This window comes from Globicephala melas, chromosome 3 (assembly GCF_963455315.2).
Source record: "Globicephala melas chromosome 3, mGloMel1.2, whole genome shotgun sequence".
Lineage (NCBI taxonomy): Eukaryota > Metazoa > Chordata > Mammalia > Artiodactyla > Delphinidae > Globicephala > Globicephala melas.
This window is the reverse complement of record NC_083316.1, coordinates 146,554,224-146,575,023: the sequence shown is the minus strand read 5'-3', so window position 1 is coordinate 146,575,023 and position 20,800 is coordinate 146,554,224. Positions and strand designations below refer to the sequence as shown.

Sequence of the window (20,800 nt, the reverse complement as noted above, 5' to 3'; positions counted from 1 at the left end):
GAACTTTTGATTACGATCTTTTTCTAGATCCATCGCTGTGTGTGTGTGTGTGTGTGTGTATAAAATTTTAAACATTGAGACTCTACTAACTTGGAATATGTGTTTCTTTGGAATGGGGGCTGGTTAGGTCTCTGAAAATAAATGGATATTCGAGAAATGAGCAGTGTTTAGAAAATATTAGAGGGCTTGTTTAAATGGTGCAAGGTTTGATTTCAAAAGATTTCTTAGCAGGACCAACTTTCGTTCGATAGGTACAGTGAGACAGGAAGTATGTTAGATAGTGGAAGCTTTGAAAGTCTTTGGAAGTGATTTTTAAAATACCATTAGTTAGTGGAGGTTGAGTTTTAATACTCTTGAAAGCAGTGAAACTGCATTTCTTTGAAGTATTTTATACTTCAGGAATTTAGCCATTTATCTCCCTTTAGTGAACTGGGAAATAATATAACTTTATTTCCAGAAATAATTTTGATACCAGAATATTTGGTTTTCAGAATTCTTGTGTTGTCTGTTGAAGCTTTTAGTATACTGGCATGTTCAGTAAACTTTTTGAATGAATAATCAGTTTAAATGAAAGAGTTAAAGTAGGATTATGATGTGGTCTGACTATAATTGTCAGACCTATTGAGAGTAGATGCAGTAACATTCCTTAAGGCATCTTTCTGAAAGTGATATTTCTTCCTAGAAAAAATGAGAGTGTTCATTATATTAGGGGAAAAAAATTTTCCTCTTTCTTTGTGTTCTAATTTTTTTTTTTTGGCTATGCTGAGCGGCTTGCGAGGTCTTAGTTCCCTGGCCAGCGATCGAACCTGTGCCCCCTGCAGTGGAAGCATGGAGTCCTAACCACAAGACTGCCAGGAAATAAACTCTAATGTTCTTTTTAAAACATGATAAACTTTGCACTCTCTTACATGAAAGTAGGGTAAGAATTTTGGTTCAGTACTGATATGATAGGGCAGTCAGATCTTGTTGTGTAGGCACTTCCAGAAATTCTCTGATTAAAGCTTTTTGGCTTGTGAGAGTTGGTAGAAGGATGAGGAAGGGGTGCCGCCAGCACCTGTGTCTGGAATGGTAAAGAAGGGGAGGTTGGACTGACTCAGGGTGGGGCTGGTGCCCAGGTATAGATAATGAGAGCAGATGTCTCTTGGTGCTCAGATGATGTCTACAAAACAAGGTGAGTTTTTAGTTCTTGCACCCTGGAATTCTTTTCAGGTGTCATGCAGTGTGGAGTATGGATTGTCAGATGTTTAGAAGTGGTAGCCTCCTAAGACAACACGGTTGTTGAAGAGTTTTCTGTGGCTGGGTATTCTCAGCTATTAGGGTAATGTCTTTGTCACCTCAGAGTGCAGCCAAACTCTGGTAGCTAGCCTAACCCCACCTGCTCTCCACATTCATTGGAGCATGGGCCTGAACCAAGGGAAAAGTTGCTAGGACCAGAACCCCAAGTAATAGTGTGGAAATGCCACTTTGTTTTGAGGTGGCCTGGAGGAGAAAGGGGTGAGAAACTTGAATACTATATTGCCAGTTTTATATTGGCTGCATCTGAAAAACTATGGTAGACAAAAAGAGTAAAAAATCACCTGTATTTAATTCTGTATCCTATATGTGCTTTTTTTTTTTTTTTTTGCGGTACGCGGGCCTCTCACTGTTGTGGCCTTTCCCGTTGCGGAGCATAGGCTCTGGACGCGCAGGCTCAGCAGCCATGGCTCACGGCCCAGCCGCTCTGCGGCATGTGGGATCTTCCCGGACCGGGACACAAACCCGTGTCCCCTGCATCGGCAGGCGGACTCTCAACCACTGCACCACCAGGGAAGCCCCTATGTGTGTTTTATTAAATAAAATGAGATCATAATATAATGTAAGTCCTGATTTTGTAGGCTTTATTCACTTAAGTTTTCTTGAACTTATTTCATTGTATTGTAACTTCCTTTTCTTATGTAACTTACTTCTAGGTCAGTAAATATACTCTTATAAAAATGATTTTTATTTGGTGGAAACATAATATTCTATCTTCTGGATGATCTGTAATTTATTTAACCAGTCTATTGTTGGGCATTTTTTCCTTTGCTGTTATGACAGTCATGTGATGAACATCTTCTTAGCTATATTTTTGGACATATCTTTATTTTTTCCTGTATTATAATTCCCTACATATGAAATTGCTGAATCAATGATGTGCATTTTTTCCAAGTCTTGAGTATGTATTGATAAGTTGCACACGAGAGGTTGTACCAATTACGCTCCCATCAGCAGTATAGATGAGTGACAAGCAGATAAAATTTGAAAGTAAATCAGAGGAAAATTGCTGCTTTAGGGAGTTTAATGTCTAACAAAGGAAGTGACAGGGAGTATAATTCAGGGAGGAAAGTAGGGATTTTGGAGTCAGAGTTGTAAGTCTGCTACTTTTGACCTCTGGCAAGTGGTTTGATGTCTCTGATCCTTAGTTTCTTCCTCTTTAAAACTAAGATACCTGTCTGTCCAGAGGTGGTGTGACAGTTAATGAGATCACGATAGCTGTACAGTGTCTAGCACATAGTAGGCACTCTGAAAACACAAATTTGCATCTCCTTCCCAAATTATCCTTTTTTGTAAATTTCATTTACATTTTTTATTGAAAATGATATTAAATTTATAGTTTATTGGTCTCCCCTAGTCCTGAAAAATGTTCCTAATTGGAACAGAGATGCTAACTGCCTAAAGGCTCAGATGTACTTAATTTAACTGTTGTTTACTTCTCTGCTGTCTCAGGATTTGTGGATCTTGGATAAACCCCATTGGGATTGGGTTCAAACTGATCTGACCTGGAGCTTGCTAGGGGAATCTGTTCCTTATTGGCAGCTGAACCTCAGACAGGTCCTGGTACAACTGAGGACCCATGTGGCTATGCCGGAAATAGATTATTGTGTTACATCCTGTTCTCTGTCATGCTGCTTCGAATAGAGATTCTGCTTCCCCCTTCATACATCTAATCCTTCCTCTCTCCAGCTTCTGTTAGAGTGCTGAAAAAACATAGTGACAGTTTTGAGTGGTAGTTGTGAAGTGGACAAGGATGATTTTTTTTTCATTTGAAATTACTCAGGAATAAGCTGTTACCGTTTTGATGCTCACTGCTGTTTCTGAAGGTCACTAGGTAAAATATTTTTCTAGCACTCAGCATTTTAACTCATTTTAAACCACAGGTATTTGAGATAGACTCAATTAATTCTTGGGAAAAGAATTTGTTTTTATTTAAATTGTCAAGTTACTATTTGTAACTTATAACAACTTATATAACTAGTTATATAATTAAACAAAAATAAAGCATCACTTAAAATTATACAATGTAGTATTAAAATATTATTATAAGTACTAGATGTTCATTGGAGAAAAATTAGAAAATATGGATGAATAGAAATTATAAAAGAAAAATTACCCTTCGTCCCTCTACCAAAGAAAACTGTGAAGATCCATTTTAGTTTTGGGTTCTGGTATCTTCTTTTAGATAATCATATAAGATGAGATATTTGGACATTGAAAGTTTGGGGGGTTTTGTTTTGGTTTTAGTAGTAGGATTTAAGGAAAGTTTGGGCTCTGGCTTTGAATCCTGATTCCACTACAATTTGGTTGGGTTTGCATCTCTAAAACTTGTCAGAAAGTAAATTTCAATTTTCCTCATTCTTATCCTGTTTTCTTTTCTCATTCCACTGCCTCCTTCTCCCCATGCCCTTTTCTTCCTTTAACATATATCCCAGCCTGAAAATACCCTGTGGTGCCTTATCTATAAATATGTAGTTCTACAGTACAGTTGCTAAGAATTAAAGCATTCACGTTCTTGGTTACATGTCACATGGTTACTGTCAAATTCTGTTATAATAAAATACCATTATAAGGAAATGTAAACCTTTCACACATTGAGGCATGGACCAGTGTTCGGTTCTTTAAAACACTTTGGAAAATAGCTTTAAACTATGAATTAACAAAAGTTAATCAGGTTGTAGAATTCATAATGCTACAACCTGATTATTATGGTTCTTAGTTTTAAAAACAATACAGTTATTTGGTGAGAGTTTGCTATTTCTTGTAGGCTGCCATCAAACATTATAAGAGCAGAAACCTACATTGTGACTCTTAGAAGACACTTTTTTTTTTTTTTTTTTGGCGGTACGCGGGCCTCTGACTGCTGTGGCCTCTCCCGTTGGGGAGCACAGGCTCTGGACGCGCAGGCTCAGCGGCCATTTCTCACGGGCCCAGCCGCTCCGCGGCACGTGGGATCCTCCCAGACCGGGGCATGAACCCGTGTCCCCTGCATTAGCAGGCGGACTCTCAATCACTGTGCCACCAGGGAAGCCCCAGAAAGACACTTTTAAAAGCTTTGTGGCTCTGTTTTCATTACAACTACTGCAGCTTCTTGAAAAGCAACAGTCTGAGAATTCAGACACAGTAGGATAGTTCCTAATTTGGATTAACTTTAATTCTTGCTTTATTTGCTTTGAGATGAGGACAGCCTCCAGCAGAAACTGAATGGATACTCTATAGCTGTCACATCTAGGTTTAGAGGGCTGGAGTTTCATACTCTCCTTGAGCCCACCTACTGTATCATTCTTCAGGACCAAGTCCCCACTCCTGGATAGAGATTCCCAGTGGAGAGCGTGTTATCGCCAAGTGATTACTATGAAATAGATCTTTTCTCTCATTCCTTCTGTATTTGGTAGCTCCCATTTCATTATCATGGCACTCTTTGTATTATGGTGGGAGTTTTATTGGAAAAAAATTGACTTTAGACATGTACTTCCAAAGGTAAGTGTTGGCCCTTGTTTCTACTCTTTGTAGCCCAGCTGAAAGAAATTTGCATTAGTTGTAAAATAAAAATGAGGGGCTGTCTTTAGTCTCTCTAATAGACTTATCTTTCTAACTTCTCTTTAACATGCTTCACTCCAGCTGCCAAAGGTCATTCCTCTGCTTAAAAGTTTAATAGTTGTCTCATCATTGTCTCTAGCAATGGTTTGAATGTTAAAGTTTTTGATGTCTCATTTGAAGGAATTAAACCATCCTAAACACTCTTATTTCACAATATTTATAAAAACATATACAGTTTTTGTATACTGTTTATTACTTCCTTTCTTTATCATTGGGTTACTATTGAGCCAACTTCTTTTTTCTCTATTCTTGCATGTGGCAAATGTTCCCCACATGTTCTAGAGAACAGCATCTTTTTTCTTTGATGCTTGCTTGAATTGGCTTGGCTTTGGCTTGATATTATGCTTTATCTCCTACTTCTCTTAGTCTAAGAACCTCGCCCCCACCCTTGCCAGTGTGTTGCATGACCTGCTTCTGTTCCTCTGACACATATTGTTGAAGCAGTAGGTATACTGAGTTGCAGGGAAAAACAAAATCTCATACACGTTGATAAAATATTGGACCACACACCTGGGAAGGATTGGCTGTTAACTGGTGAGCTATAGCACGCAGCCGAAGAGCTGTTTTCCTACAGGATGAAGTCTCAAGTTCGATAGAATGGTATAAGGGAGTCCTCTGTGATTTGGCCCCTTTCTATCAGGCTTTCCTCATCTCACACTTAGATACTTTAGTCATGCTAAATTAATTGCAGATACTTGAATAGGACTGCCATTTCTTAGCTATTTGGCTTTGCTTAATGCTGTTTATTCTGCCGGAAATGTGTCTCTCTCTCTTTTTCCCTTGGCTGCCTCCTACTCATCCTTTATGGCTTAGTTTAGGCATTTTCCTCCTTTGGGTGTGTTAAGAGACTGTGTGTGTGTGTGTGTGTGTGTGTGTGTGTATTTACATGGCACATTCTCAAAATTCCCTCCTGTAAGCTGCTGGAGGAAAGAGAGAATGTCTTCATTGCGTTTCTGTCTGCAGATATAAGGTCAGGTAAGTTTTTTGTTGAATGGAATAGTATTTAAGCCCCTCAACTTGGTTATCTCAATCGTGATGATAGAAGAAGCTGGTAATGGTTCTGTGGAAAGAAACAAATTAGGATTTATAGGGCATTATTTCTAAATCAGAGTGACATTAGAGAGACGATTAACATAAAATACCTCTTTGAGTAGCTTTTAAAAGAATTGCCTCTTTGAGAAGGAATCAGGGCAAGATATTCAAAACAATTCCATCTAGACACAGACCAAAGTTAGCTTTTGTGAGTTATTCTTAAAGCTAGCCAATCAGAGGCAAGGTGCCTGCAGCCACTTTTCCCTTTTGATTTGTGGTTCCTATGGCAATAGGAAGAGAGCCTAGGACATTTCCCTCCTACCTCTTTTAATAACTTTTTGCTTTTGAAAAATGCCAAAAGCTATTATTCTTTTTGTCTTATAGTGTTTCTCAGCATGGTGGCCCTGATTTTCGTTTTTGATTATACAGTGGGTATGACAAAATTAATAAACACTATCAGTTTCCTTGATTAATGTTATTTTCTTTGGCTATAGAACATACAAATATAATCAGTCTAATTGGGTATTTGCTGTTAATGTTAGAATCCCCTGTGAATCATTTCCTGTTCTCTGTGAACAACCCTAAATTAGAATATTGGTCATTACAAGTAGCTAAATGTGAAATTAAAACAAACATTTCTTAGGGGTTTTCTACCCCTGAAAGGCCTCTCTTAAGCATCTCCATTGTGATCCCTCTGGGTTTCTCTTGAGCTCCAGGCTGAAGTCTCAAGAGGAAAGAGGCTTAGTTTGTATTGTTGTTAGCTTAATACGTAGGTCAATAAGTGTTTGTTAAAATTGGTAAATACCCACGGTATCAGGGTAAGTTCTTCAGACATATTTTAACAATGAGATAGTGTTTCAGAAGTTTAAAGATAGACCAGTTAGCTTTAAAAAAAGAAAAAAGAAAAAGATAATAGTCTGCACTGTGATTATAGCTTATATGAAGAAATCTTTACATTATTCAGTTAAAGAGTGATGGATAATAGTTGTTCCACAATAGTCAACATGGATTTTCAACCAGGTCCCTAAGTTTAAAATTAGCAGCGTTAAGAATCAATTACTGCTTGTGGTCAGAGCTGTATTTTAATGCTCTTAGGTTGATAAATATGGAACTTTTATGTTTAGCCGTTATTTTCAAATTAGATCAATGTCCTCTTGGACCATTAGACCTAAGAGGAGCCTTATTTAGATGAGCAGGTGTAGACTTTATTTAAAGATGGATGTATTTCCTAGAGTGGCATTTTCTTTTGAGTAAAGACTATTTTTCAGCACTGTGGTTGGTTGTTTAGCTTCAGGGTAATTGAGTGTGAAAGTAGGGCAGTTCTAATACTTGTTATGAACACTGGCATCACTCTCTTTACCCCAAAGTATCTTCCATGGACGTTATAAAGATAAGTTTGGAAACTGGACCCTCAAAGGGTCCTTTAAAAGTCTTTTTCTGGATATACACATTCAATATCAAGTTTTAAAAAATACTTGTAATAAACGTTTAATATTTTGAAATTAAGTTCTCAGAAGTTTTTCTTTATGTTGTTTTCCATATTCTTGTAAGTATTAATTCGATCATTAGATGATTAGGAAACCTTGGGAAGATCATTACTTTTCTTCTTTAGGCTTTAGTTTCTTCACTTCTGAAATCAGGGGTGGAAGTTTGAACTAATTGGTCTTCCAGTTTCCACAGTCTATGATTCTTTGATTTATTGAATGTGAAAATTGGTCCTTTTTTTAAGTTCTGGATCTCAAGTTACTAGCAGAATCTAATCAGGGTACAGTACGTTATGCCTTCATGGTTTTTACCCTTTGAGGCAAATACATGTTAAACCTTGCAGAGGGAATCTGTTTTTAGTGAATAAATGAAAATTGATTTGCAGATGAGCTTTGGCACTAATTTGGTATTAGTTGCTGAGTACAAGTATAATCCTTAAACTCTATTCTCAGATCTGAGTGATTCTGTGATTTGGATAACTACAAAGATTCCAAAAAAGAAACCTAACTTGAACTATGAGGATGTTGGAAGTTTATTTAAATTAAATAATGTGTGTAATCTGTGTATACATACGTAATGTGTTTGGGCCTTTTCTCTGCCCTAAACATTTTGCTAGGTATCTCTGGATAGAGAGAGTTTGTTGTAGTAAAAAGAAAACATGTTTGCTTAGAGTCAGACAGGATTAACTTGTAGTCCTAATTCTGCCATCAATTAGCCCTTTTTTTCTTGTACCTTGGACAAGTTGCTGTTTCAACAAATCAAGCTCTCCTTTCCTGATCTTTGGTTTCCTCATCTGTACAATGGAATAATACTTGTCTTACAAGGGTTTTTGTGAGGGTTTACTATGTCAGCTGTCTAGCATATAACAAGAGTTTGATAAATGGCAGCTATTTTCATTATATTATACAAACATTTATTCAGCATCTTTTATGGCACTCTATGAAAGTGTTGGAGTGGCAAAATATGTGTGACTGGAGTATCAGTGATATACTTTACTGTATTGGCTATGGGAAGCTTTGAAATGAAAGCACACTATTGGAAATGTGTGGCATGTTATCGTTACTGAAAACCTCCTCTGTTTTTTTATTCCATTTGAGTCCTCTGGTTTTGTATTCTTTTTTTTTTTTTTGCAGTACGCGGGCCTCTCACTGTTGTGGCCTCTCCCGTTGCGGAGCACAGGCTCCGGACGCGCAGGCTCAGCAGCCATGGCTCACGGGCCCAGCCGCTCTGCGGCATGTGGGATCTTCCCGGACCGGGGCACGAACCCGTATCCCCTGCATCGGCAGGCGGACTCTCAACCACTGCGCCACCAGGGAAGCCCTGGTTTTGTGTTCTTTAAATACCTTTTCTAAATAATCTCAATACTCTAGTTACATTATAGGTGAGATATAACTAGAAAGTACAGATGCTGGATAGGAAGGAATCGGGTCTGATTTCAAGCATAGTGGACTTTGTTTATATTATAGCTGGGGTAACCATAGAATTTATCTACCAAACCAGAACACTTTGAGAGTGAAAGTTATGCTGGGACAAGTGTAAACCTGGACTGTCCCAGGAAAGTGAGTATATTTAACCATCCTAATTATAGCTAGAATAAACAAGTTTATGAGGTTGGGCCTGAGACTTCTGCAGTATTTTGGTTGAACCCAAACACCCACCTTCAGGTTTGTTTTTTGTGTTTGTTTTTTTTTTTTGGCATGATTATTGATTTTGCCAGAGTAAATTAATTGACCTTAGGTCTGAAAAAGTACTTGTTGAATACCATAAATAATCTAATGGTTTAAAAAATACTAGCCATAATGCATATGTTTATATTTTACTTTTTTTCTTAATTCCCTTAAAACCAGCAAGCTCTTGAAAGAGGAATGGGAATGGGTAAATGAAAGAAGCTTTTAATTCTTACTTGTGTCAAATGAACTTTGTAAGCAAAGTCCAAAATGAAAATCATGATTATTCTAAAGTTTTTTCCTTTGGTAAGGCAGAGATATGGATGACACTCAAAATCAGATGCGTTTTTATCAGCTCTTTTATTTCCTGTATCTATCAATCAGTCTGTCGCTTATCTTTCTTGTTCTTTTTGCCTTATGTCTCTAGGTCTCCTGTAATTTTATTTAGGGATGTGCAAAACTGTACCCAGATGATAAAATTTCAGGTGATCAATGATAATAGAGGCATCATAGTCTTGTGGAATGAATGTGGGTTTTAATAGCAGCCGTCAAGGTTTGAAATTCTGACTCTCCCCTCCTTTGCTGTTTGTCCTTGTGCAAATGACTTACCTCTGAGCCTCAGTTTCCTGACGCTGTGGTGTGGGAATTAGAAAACACATTTAAAGTGCCTGGCACATGGTAGGTGATGTAATGATAGCATTTATAATTACATGACATAGACCAAAAACCACTACTTTTATGAAGCTAGAGTGTCGATCTCACCATAATCTTGTTTTGCACTCAAACTTTACAGTTCCCTTTAGTGGTTTTCATTTAAACATTCTTTCTCTCCCTCTTGATTCTGTTCACTGTATCCTGAGGAGTTAGTGGTTGGCAGCAGAAACCTCCTTTCCGTAGGACAGAAAGTGGGCCCTCTCCCAAGGTTTCAGTAAGTTTTGTTGGACTACCACCCCTGACCTCCAAGCTGCCAAGGGTGCACCCCCCGCCCAACTAACATTCAAGTTGCCTGTGTGAAGGAGTGATTTGTTGCGGCCTCTAACTGCTTCTTCTTCTCTTCCTTCCTTTTTGTCATCCTGCAGTGTTCTGTGCCAAGGTCTTTGTGGCTAGGCTGCGCCAACCTGGTAGAGAGCATGTGCGCACTGAGTTGCCTGCAGAGCATGCCCAGTGTCAGATGTCTCCAGGTGCCTCTCTTCTTTCTTGTTGTAAATGTGTTTTTTACGTATACCATGAACATTTGTTGAAACTTGCAGTAGTGTGTTTAATCCAATGTTAAGTCTGCTAAATGTTCTGTGTAACCCTCTGCTTTCCTCCAGCCTGGGTGCCCCACATGGAGGAGTTCATGCCAGGAGGGGCCCTTCTGAGCAAATGGGTCTTTGGATGGGCCCTGTTGTGCTCCTCTTTTTCTGCTCCTGCTTTTTATCCCCCCAACCCCCACCTTGAAGCTGTGATTCTCATGTTTAATAGCTGTGCATGTACCCAAACAACCTTGACATTTTCCATTTGGCTACTTTCAACAGTTCTTTGTTGAGTTGGGAGGATTTCATAATTCAAGTGGTGATTTTTCTATTTTGAAACTCATCTTTTTGGCTTGCTTTCTCTCCCTCCTTCCATAAAGGAGTGGAGAAAGAATCACTAATGGTACAAAGCCTCAAATTGAAGCTTATAAAGATCACAGCTTTATGCTGGCAATAACTATCAGTTTGGGCCACCTCCCACACCTGTCCTTAGGGTCCACCCAGTTTTCCAGGCCGAGGCTGGCAGAGAATTCCACAGATAAAAGTAAAACTCTTTTGGGGTGTGGGAGGGGTTGCTCCAGAAAAAAGCTATTAGCAGGAGTGCAGCTGGACTGACCTCACTTGTTGGGATGGATTGTAAGAGAGCCAAGGCAGAAAACATTGTGACTTTATTGGGGAAGCTCTGTTTAGAGAAAGCATGAATTTAATTTAGTATGGTTTCAGTAGCAGTATTCAGTTTTCATCACTGTATATTCCAGACAGTTTGATATATCTTTAAAAAGCAATATTGAATTCCTGGCATCCTGTTGAGACTGCCCTGTTTTAGGAAAACACTGTAGAATCAGGAAATGAATTAGAGGGATATTATTGATGGTGTGGGTGAGTTTACTGTTCTCAAGGTTATCTTTCTATTCATGTTTACAGTCTTTAAGTGGAGCTGAGGGGGCCAGGAAGGAGAAGAGTTTCCTTCATATTGGGATCATGCTTTTTATTTACTTATGAGCAAACATTCTGAGCAGCATTGGTGTGGTTATTGATTCAGATTGCTTTCTTTAGAAAACTGTGCTGGAACCTCACTAACACAGTTAACTAGAGAGTGAATTTAATGTAAGATCCAGCTGTCTTAGGGTCAGTATGAAAACTTAGGTTACAACTCTTAGGGTCCAGGGATTGGGTGTTTCAGCGATGCTGCAGGGTAATGTACGTTTATCCTTGGAAAAGCGGCTTCCCTGCATGTGATGTATCTTTAACAAAAATGTTCTTGCAATAGCAGACATTATTGCATGTGTTCTCCTTGGTGCTAAATAATGGATATTTGCATTATAGTAATAGTGTACATCTTTGTCTCTATTTCTCTGAAGATGCTTACTTGAATGTTACAGTTTGCTTTTTAGTGGACTGATCCAGTTTTTTTTTCCAGAAATTTAAGCAGGCGAAGAATTGTAGTTGTTAATGAGGTCTGGACGAGCAGATTATTTTTATTGCATTCAGTTAAAAGCAATTGACTGATGGAAGGCATTATTCAATATATTTTAGTAACAGTATTGTGAATTCTCTGGAGGTGGGGTGAGTGGGAGGAAATATGGGTTCCTACCTTGTTGAAAATGGAAACCCAAACGTGTTAAAAATTCTTCTTTGACTCATCTCTCCAAGTGAAAATCATTTAAGAGAAAAAATGTAAACTTTGCCTTGATTGGACCTTGAAATAAGGTGAAATATTGAATGATATTCACTGAAATGTGAATGGAACAGATATTGTCTTCAGAGGTGTATTTGGGAGTTTCATTTACTTAGGTTTTCATTTTCTTTAGTTTATGATAGAGTATGCAGCACAGTAAAGTGAAGTATGTGCTCAGCTGATTGGGATTAGCAAATCATTGCTCTATTTTGTTCCATTTGTGAATGGAAAGTAAACATATGTATATGAACCCAGAAGACTTCCTTTCTCTCTACCCCTTGGTTTTACATATTATTTTAACACTAGTGTTCCTCCTCCCTACCTCCAGTATCCAAACAAGTGCTAAAACTTAGTGATTAAAATTTAATTTGGGTATGGGCTTTTTCAAAGAATGCCTGTTGTTTATATGCTACATCTTAGGTTTATCACAAAGATGACTTTTGCTTCACATTGCATGCCTCTCAGCAAGCCCATGTTAAGAAGAGAAGGAACAGGCTACCCAAAGAGCCTGGTTGACTTTGCTGGGGCTCTGGAGTTGCATGAAAGGGCCTCCTTTAAAATTACCACATTGGACCCATGAACAGTTGCATCTTTAGCCAGTTAGCCTATCTATTGATATATGGCTGAATTAGTGTACCTTCTGAAAAGCAGGAGTAAAGATAGTACTGTAGTTCCCTTTAGGCATAGTTTCTGCCACCTGTGAGAGGGGAAAAGGAATAGTAAAGACTTAAAAAATAAAAATCACTCATTCACCTCAATAAAACTGTTTAAAAAAATCACCACCAATTGTACTTGGGGCTTCACATATATTAGCTTTGTGACAACCCTAGGAGATAGGTATTATTATTCCCATTTTTTCAGATGTAGAAACTGGGTCTCAGAGGTGATATGTGTGATTGGACCCAAGTTAATCTTTACATATCTGTGAAGTGGTGGAGCTAGCATTTAAACCCAAAATTTGCATGATTCCAAAATTGGTTTTCTTTCCTCTACACTGGAATGCTACTATTTCTAGAGTTTTCCATTTTAGTTTTGTTTGTGAAAACTTTACTGTTGCGATATCCAGTGTGTGGCTTGTTTAGTCATTATCTGAAAATAAAAAAAGAAAACCTGCCAAGTATCTATAGCGGGGGAAATTGCATTCCCTTTGCCAAGCTGAGCCCTCCTGAATCCTAACTAGCGAGTTTCTTGGTGGCTTTTCTGAAAATTCGAGTCCATGAATATTTACTGAACGATTGGTATGTGCCAGGGCCTGTACTGGTGCTGGGTATATAAAAAGATGAGCAATACAGACTTGTTCCCTGCTCTCAAGGAACCCATTGTAGTAAGCAGACCTGTGAACAAAAATCTATAGACTGAACCACAAATGAAGTCCCTGTATGTGTGTGTGTGTGAGATGAAATTCTGAAGTTAGCCAAATACACACACACACACACACACACACACATACATGTAAATATACATACATACTTTTAAAAAATGTGAAACACTTTGGGTTTCCCTGGTGGCGCAGTGGTTAAGAATCCGCCTACCAATGCAGGGGACATGGGTTTAAGCCCTAGTCCGGGAAGATCCCACAAGCCACGGAGCAACTAAGCCCATGCACCACAACTACTGAGCCTGCACTCTGGAGCTCGTGAGCCACAACTGCCGAAGCCTGCGCACCTAGAGCCCCTGCTCCGCAACAAGAGAAGCCACCGCAATGAAGAGTAGCCCCCGCTTGCCACAACTAGAGAAAACCTGTGTACAGCAATGAAGACCCAATGCAGCCAAAAAAAAAAAAAAAAAAGTGAAACACTTTGAACTAGGACTAACCCTCAACATTTTTTAGAACAGTTGAACTAGAATATCTTGTTGTCTCTGAACTAAGCTGAACTGAATCAATATTTTAGTTGGTTCAGATAACCAGATTCAACCAGTTGATTATTACATCATAAAATCAAGAGTTCAGACCGTGTATATATGTATCGTTTATATGATAATATAATTATCATATAGGTATCATATATATATATGACTGTATATGTATTTATTTATATATATGTATCATTAATTTTCCACCTTCTTTTTTTTTTTTTTTTTTTTTTGTGGTACGCGGGCCTCTCACTGTTGTGGCCTCTCCCGTTGCGGAGCACAGGCTCCGGACGCGCAGGCTCAGCGGCCATGGCTCACGGGCCCAGCTGCTCCGTGGCATGTGGGATCTTCCCAGACCGGGGCACGAACCCGTGTCCCCTGCATCAGCAGGCGGACTCTCAACCACTGTGCCACCCGGGAAGCCCTTCCACCTTCTTTTTAAGTGTTGGGTCCTAGGTACTAGGTTATCTCATTTAATCCTTTATGGAGAAGTTATCTATCTTGCCTTTTTTGTATATGAAGTTATAGAATTGAATTGACTTGCCTAAGGTTACACATTTATTTAAGTGGCAGAACTAGGTTATGAACCTAGGTCTGGATAACTGCAAAGCCAGTGTTCTGGTCACCATGCTGTAGTGACCTTAACCTGGCAACTGCCATTTTTGGGTAGAAACAATTATCCTTTATTTATTTAATTACTTTTAAAATACATTTTATCTATCTATGTATCTATCTATCTGTGGCTGCGTTGGGTCTTCGTTGCTGTGTGCGGGCTTTCTCTAGTTGGGACGAGCGGGAGCTACTCTTCACTGCGGTGCGCGGGCTTCTCATTGCGGTGGCTTCTCTTGTTGTGGAGCATGGGCCCTAGAGTACGTGGGCTTCAGTAGTTGTGGCACGCAGGTTCAGTAGTTGTGGCTTGCAGGGTCTAGAGCACAGAACCAGTAGTTGTGGTGCACGAGCTTAGTTGCTCTGCGGCATGTGGGATCTTCCTGGACCAGGGCTCGAAGCCGTGTCCCCTGCATTGGCAGGCGGATTCTTAACCCCTGCGCCACCAGAGAAGTTCCTTCTCTTTATTTTTAACATTAAAAAGTTGAAAGCTAATGCACCTGGAATGTAGAGGTTCCATTGTAGTGATCTGACAAGTTTTCTGGGGAATGACATTTGCAAGCTCTCAGTTGGGGAGAGTGTTAGTGATAAGCTTTTTTAAAGAGTTGGACTGATTGCTTGAAATGACAGCAGGGGTCATGTGAATCAAGTTTTAGTGCCTCTCACCTAGCTCCATTGTGGATAGTGCTGGGCAGTTATTAATAGAACTTCTTGACATCTGCCTTTCTTGTTTCTTTTCTTTTCAGTATATATAGTGAGCCACACTGGTTTGAGAACATTACAGTTGGAACTTAACAGCTACCAACGTAAGAGAATATTTTTTAGAGAAGGGAGATAGCTTGGTAGAAAGAATCCTTATTCTGGAGCAGACAAACGTCAATTCTAGTCTTCTGCCTGATGCTTAATAGCTTTGTGACGCTAGGCAAGTTACTTAATTTTCCAGACCCACGGTTTCCTCATCCTTTACATGGAGATAGTTATATCTGTCTGAGGTAGAGGGGAGATAACAGCTACACCTTACCAATTGCTTGCTGTTGAGGAATGAAAATCCATTTCTTTCATTGCTTGCACCTGGTTCCCTATTCAAGAAGAGGGAACTCCAGTCTTAGAGTCCAGGGCAAGATAAGAATAAGATGAAAGACTGGGCATATGATATGATATGGCCCCTGCTGTCAGGTGTTCTTGTTTTGTTCAGGGCTGTCTCCTAAGGTCACACATGGCTGTTCCAACTCAATGTCTCTGTCTTTTTTTTTAATGAGCGTTGGGGATTTATTATTTCTTGTTCATTATTCTGTTGCACTCTAGGGCCAATAATGTGAAGTCGTGGAGTAACCTTTCAGTGGTAGCGTGTAGTATTTTATGAACATTAAAAAACACATTTTTTTCCCTGTATAAGAAAATTTACAAATATAGTTTCTTAAGAAAAAAAAAAATCCATTGGTAACCTCACCACCCAGAGAGAACATTTGTTGCTGTTTTAAGGTCTGTCTTCCTCCTTCCTGTTGGGCAGGGGGGAATTCATCAAATTGTGCAGGTTCTCTTTGTTATTGTGGTGATGAAAATGATTATAAAAATAGTGTTTTAATGTCCCATGGAACCCCAGAGTGTGACTTTGGAGTCACTAGAAGGATAATGCCTCTCTCACTTACTCACCTGGAATAGCTCTGGATTTATCTGTATTATATAGCAAAGCTTTTAGTAAGATTTTATGTGAAAAATTCTATGGAAATTTCTAAACACACAAAAGAGTAAAGCGATCCATTCAACTCAGCCTTGAATAGTTTTCAAAATTATGCTATTCTTAGTCCAACTTTCTCTTTCTTGAACTTTGTTTTTTTCTGGGGCATTTTAAAACAAATCTAAGATAGCTTTTAAAAAAAAAAAGAGTTTGACAAATCACTGTTTTATGTCAGCGAAAAAAAATATATAAAAAAGTTTCAAAGAATAAAAAAATAGTACAACTGGTACCAAAGGTTATAAAAGACATGTAAAGTTTCCTTTGAACCCAGTTCTCACTTCCCAAAGTATCACTTCTGAGTTTCCCATTATCGTTTAGACAGAAACTTAAAAAAATAGAAATAGAACCATATTATACATATTATTTTTCAATTAATAACTTTTTCAGTTAGTAAGATACATTGCCCATCTTTCCATATCAGCATATAAAATCATATAAACCCTATTCTTTTTTGTGGATGCAATAATATTTCATCATATTGGCTTTATCATTTAAAAATATATATATATCCCGTTCCCTATTAATGGAACTTTAGGCTTCAGGTTTTTTTTTCTGTTATGGCACTTTGCTAATTTCAGTGAACATATACCTTTAGGCTTGCATGATTATGTCTGTAGAATAAACTCCTAGAAGTACAGTTGCTTGGTCAAGGAGTATCAGTGTTTTATTATTAAATTGTCTGTATACAGAAAAGTAATAATCTCTCCTTTCCATCGCCCCCGCAACAAATGTGAACAGTTAATGTTGTCTACCATTGCATGTTTTGGTTTTTTGTTCATAGGATGATATGTAACCCAACAATTACAGGGATTTTCCCTCTTTACTTACAGTCATATTGCAGACATGTCCCCAGGTTTTGTAAAATCTAACTCTTTCACCAGTGGAAATTTCACCAACTTTTATCATCCATAGATTTGGGGGCAGTGAGGGCGAGGAATACATTTTTTTTTCTTCTTTGAATTATAATATATGTGTAGAAAGTACAGAAATCTTAACTATATAGCTCAGTGATTTGTCACAAAATGGGCAGTGATTTATTTTGATAGGTGAGGCTAAATCGTTTTCATGGAGGGTGGACCAGTTTATAATCTAGTTTATTTCTGTAAGCTCTGGATATCATTTAAAAATGTTTAAGGTTTACTTTAAAAATATTATTAAAAACAACCTATACTTGTTCCAATTTAAACTAATAATAAAAAGTGACAAATAGTAACATGATGAATTAAGACTTTCTACCATCATTTAAAAATCACTGCATAATATTCCATTTAATATATATATTACTGATTTTAAGAAACTCTCCCTTCCTTGTCAAGACTGCTTCCAATTTTTGAGACATCCATGTTGAGTAGAACATCATTGTAGCTAAGTGTTTGTATACTTCTGTGATTATTTCTTTAGGTGAACGAATGTGCACATTAAAACACTTTAGGTTGCTAAATTGTACTTTTGACAGGCTGGCTCAGATTATACTCCTAAAAGCAGCGGATGAGAGATTCCCTTTTTATATGCCTTAGCTGGCATTGGATAATTTAATTTAGTGGTTTTTTGCCATTCTGATAAATGAAAATGTTAAAATACATATTTATTTATTGGCCATTTCTACTTCTTGTTTTATGAGTTACCTCTTCATACCTTTTCTCCATTTTTCTAAAATGACTTTTTTAAAAAAAATCTTAGTTGTAGGAATTCTTTATATATTAAATCCAGTAACTCTGTCATTTATTGCAAGTGTTTTCCCTAGTTTGACATTTGCCTTTCAGTTTTGTTTATAATGCTTTGTGCTTTGAAGAAGATTTTGAAAGAAATTTTTACTTTTTATATAATCATACTTATTCTTTTTTCTTTTTTAATGTATTTTTTATTGAAGTACAGTTGATTTATAATTTGTTAATTTCTGCTGTACAGCAGAGTGACTCAGTTATACACATTTATACCTTCTTTTTTATATTCTTTTACATTATGGTTTATCCCAAGATATTGAACATAGTTCCCTGTGCTATACTGTAGGACCTTGTTGTTTATCCATTCTGTATGTAATAGTTTGTATCTACCAATCCCAAACTCTCAGTCCATCCCTCCCCCAACCCCCTCCCCCTTGGTAACCACAAGTCTGTTCTCTATGTCTATGAGTCTGTTACTGTTTCATAGATAGATTCATTTGTGCCATATTTTAGATTCCACATGTAAGTGATATCATATGGTATTTGTCTTTCTCTTTCTGACTTACTTCACTTAGTATGATCATCTCTATGTCCATCCATGTTGCTGCTAATGGCATTATTTCGTTCTTCTTTATGGCTGAGTAGTATTCCATTGTATATATTACCATATCTTCTTTATCCATTCATCTGTCGATGGACATTTAGGTTGTTTCCATGTCTTGGCTATTGTGAATAGTGCTGCTATGAACATAGAGACGCATGTATCTGTTTGAATTATAGTTTTGTCCAGGTATATGCCCAGGAGTGGGATTGCTGGATCATATGGTAACTCTATTTTTAGTTTTCTGAGGGACCTCCCATGCTGTTTTCCATAGTGACTGCACCAACTTACATTCCCACCAGCAGTGTAGGAGGATTCCCTTTTCTCCACACCCGCTCCAGCATTTGTTATCTGTAGATTTTTAATGTGGCCATTCTGACTGATGTGAGGTGGTACCTCATTGTAGTTTTGATTTGCATTTCTCTAATAATTAGCATTGTTGAGCATCTTTTCATGTGCCTGTTGGCCATCTGTAGTCATTCTTTTCCTTTACCATTCTTCTAGTGGTTTATGGCTTTATGTTTTATATTTAAATCTTTCTGTTTCTCTGTAATTTATTTTGGTATATGCTGTGAATCAGGGATCCACATTCTTTCTAAATGGCCACACTGTTTTCTGCATACTATTTACTGATCTAGCTTTTCCCCCATTGGTTTGAGATCATATGCTCATGTTCCATTTCCTTGTATCTGATGATGCCCACTCACAGAAATCTCTTTCAAGCTTTTGTTCTTCTTTACTTCTCTAGTATCATCATCAGTTATTAACCTCTTTAGGCTTGTCATGGTCCGCGGTGTATCATGCTGTCTTTCATACACATAATGCTGGTTTCAGAGTGTCCTGTTAATGATGATAAGCTTTGAAAGTTCAAAAGTTCAAAGTGCCAAACAGAAAGATTCATTTTAGCATTTTTCTAAAGAAGTGATGTTTCCTGTTTCTACTGTGAATTGAAATTCTTGGGTTTTTTTTTTTTTTTTTTTTTTAGTGATTTCCATGTCATTTTCTGAATATAGGGTGACTTGGTGATCTCAGAATTTGAAGCAACAAGTAAATTCATATTTTGGAGAAAGTTTTAATGATAGCACAATGACTGGCATATAGTACTAGCCCTCAAGAAATAGCACTTTATTAATTTCATTGATCATATACATATTTTTAGGCACTCAAGAAATCACATATATTTTCCGTGGAAGAGAGCCTCTGCTATGGGAAAATGAAAACTATGCCTCGTTTTACTAACACTTTTAATTTATGGTTTCCAAAACAGTGTGCGTGATGGATAAGGCAGTATGCGTGTTGAGTAAGGTTTAACAGTATACGTAATTTGAGGATAGGGAGGTGGGTAAATGGGATTCAGACCACATTAAAAAATGCCTTTTTACTTTTTCAACAAAAATGACACAATATACCTCATACTACAGACTTTTATTGCTTGTAAGAATTCTGGTTTTATGTATTTCTGTTGATTTATTTTTATTGCTCTGTTTATGAAAGTAACACTTTTTCCCTGCAAAAATTTTGGACAGTAGAGAAGTATAAAGAAGAAATTAATCATTCAGCCATAATCTCACTTCATTTTAGTGCCCATTCATTGTTTTTTCTTCTTGACATTTTTTTTATTTTTTATTTTTTTTTGCTGTACGCGGGCCTCGCACTGTTGTGGCCTCTCCCGTTGCAGAGCACAGGCTCTGGACGCGCAGGCTCAGCGGCCATGGCTCACGGGCCCAGCCGCTCCGCGGCATGTGGGATCCTCCCAGACCGGGGCACGAACCCGTGTCCCCTGCATCGGCAGGCGGACTCTCAACCACTGCGCCACCAGGGAAGCCCGACATTTTAGTTTTATGTATGTGTGTATATGTGTATGTTTTGTTTAGTTTATAAATAGGCTTATACTCTATGTATACTGAATTATAACCCCATTTTTACCAATATGATTCACATTAGTAAACTTAGGTCTACATTTTTAATAAATAACTATGTAGAGTTTAATTGTCTGGATGTACAATAATTTAATCATTCTCCTACTGATGGACATTAAGGTTATTAAATTTTAGTCTATACTTATTTCTTAGGTTGTATTATTCATTGGAGAAATTCTGAGTCAAAGGATATGAACTTTCTTAAGGCTTTTAAACATTGACCAAGGGCTTTCCTGGTGGCGCAGTGGTTAAGAATCTGCCTGCCAATGCTGGGGACAAGGGTTTGAGCCCTGGCCCGGGAAGATCCCACATGCCGCGGAGCAACTAAGCCCGTGTGCCACAACTACTGACCCTGTGCTCTAGAGCTTGCGTGTCACAACTACGGAGCCCGCGTGCCACAACTACTGAAGCCCGCGCGCCTAGAGCCC

General features: G+C 38.1%; 1 protein-coding gene across 7 annotated transcripts in view; it reads left to right on the top strand.

The window, feature by feature from the left end:
- FBXW11 (F-box and WD repeat domain containing 11) overlaps nt 1–20,800 on the top strand; it is a 129,139-nt gene that overhangs the window by 27,182 nt on the left and 81,157 nt on the right. For 4 of the 7 annotated variants that reach the window (XM_030829931.3, XM_030829934.3, XM_030829933.3 and 1 more), the window contains one exon: nt 10,157–10,258. The exons of the other annotated variants lie outside the window; for them this stretch is intronic. In XM_030829931.3, the coding sequence (XP_030685791.1) occupies nt 10,157–10,258 (102 nt within the window). The remainder of the gene's footprint in view (nt 1–10,156; nt 10,259–20,800) is intronic. 7 annotated transcript variants of the gene reach the window in all.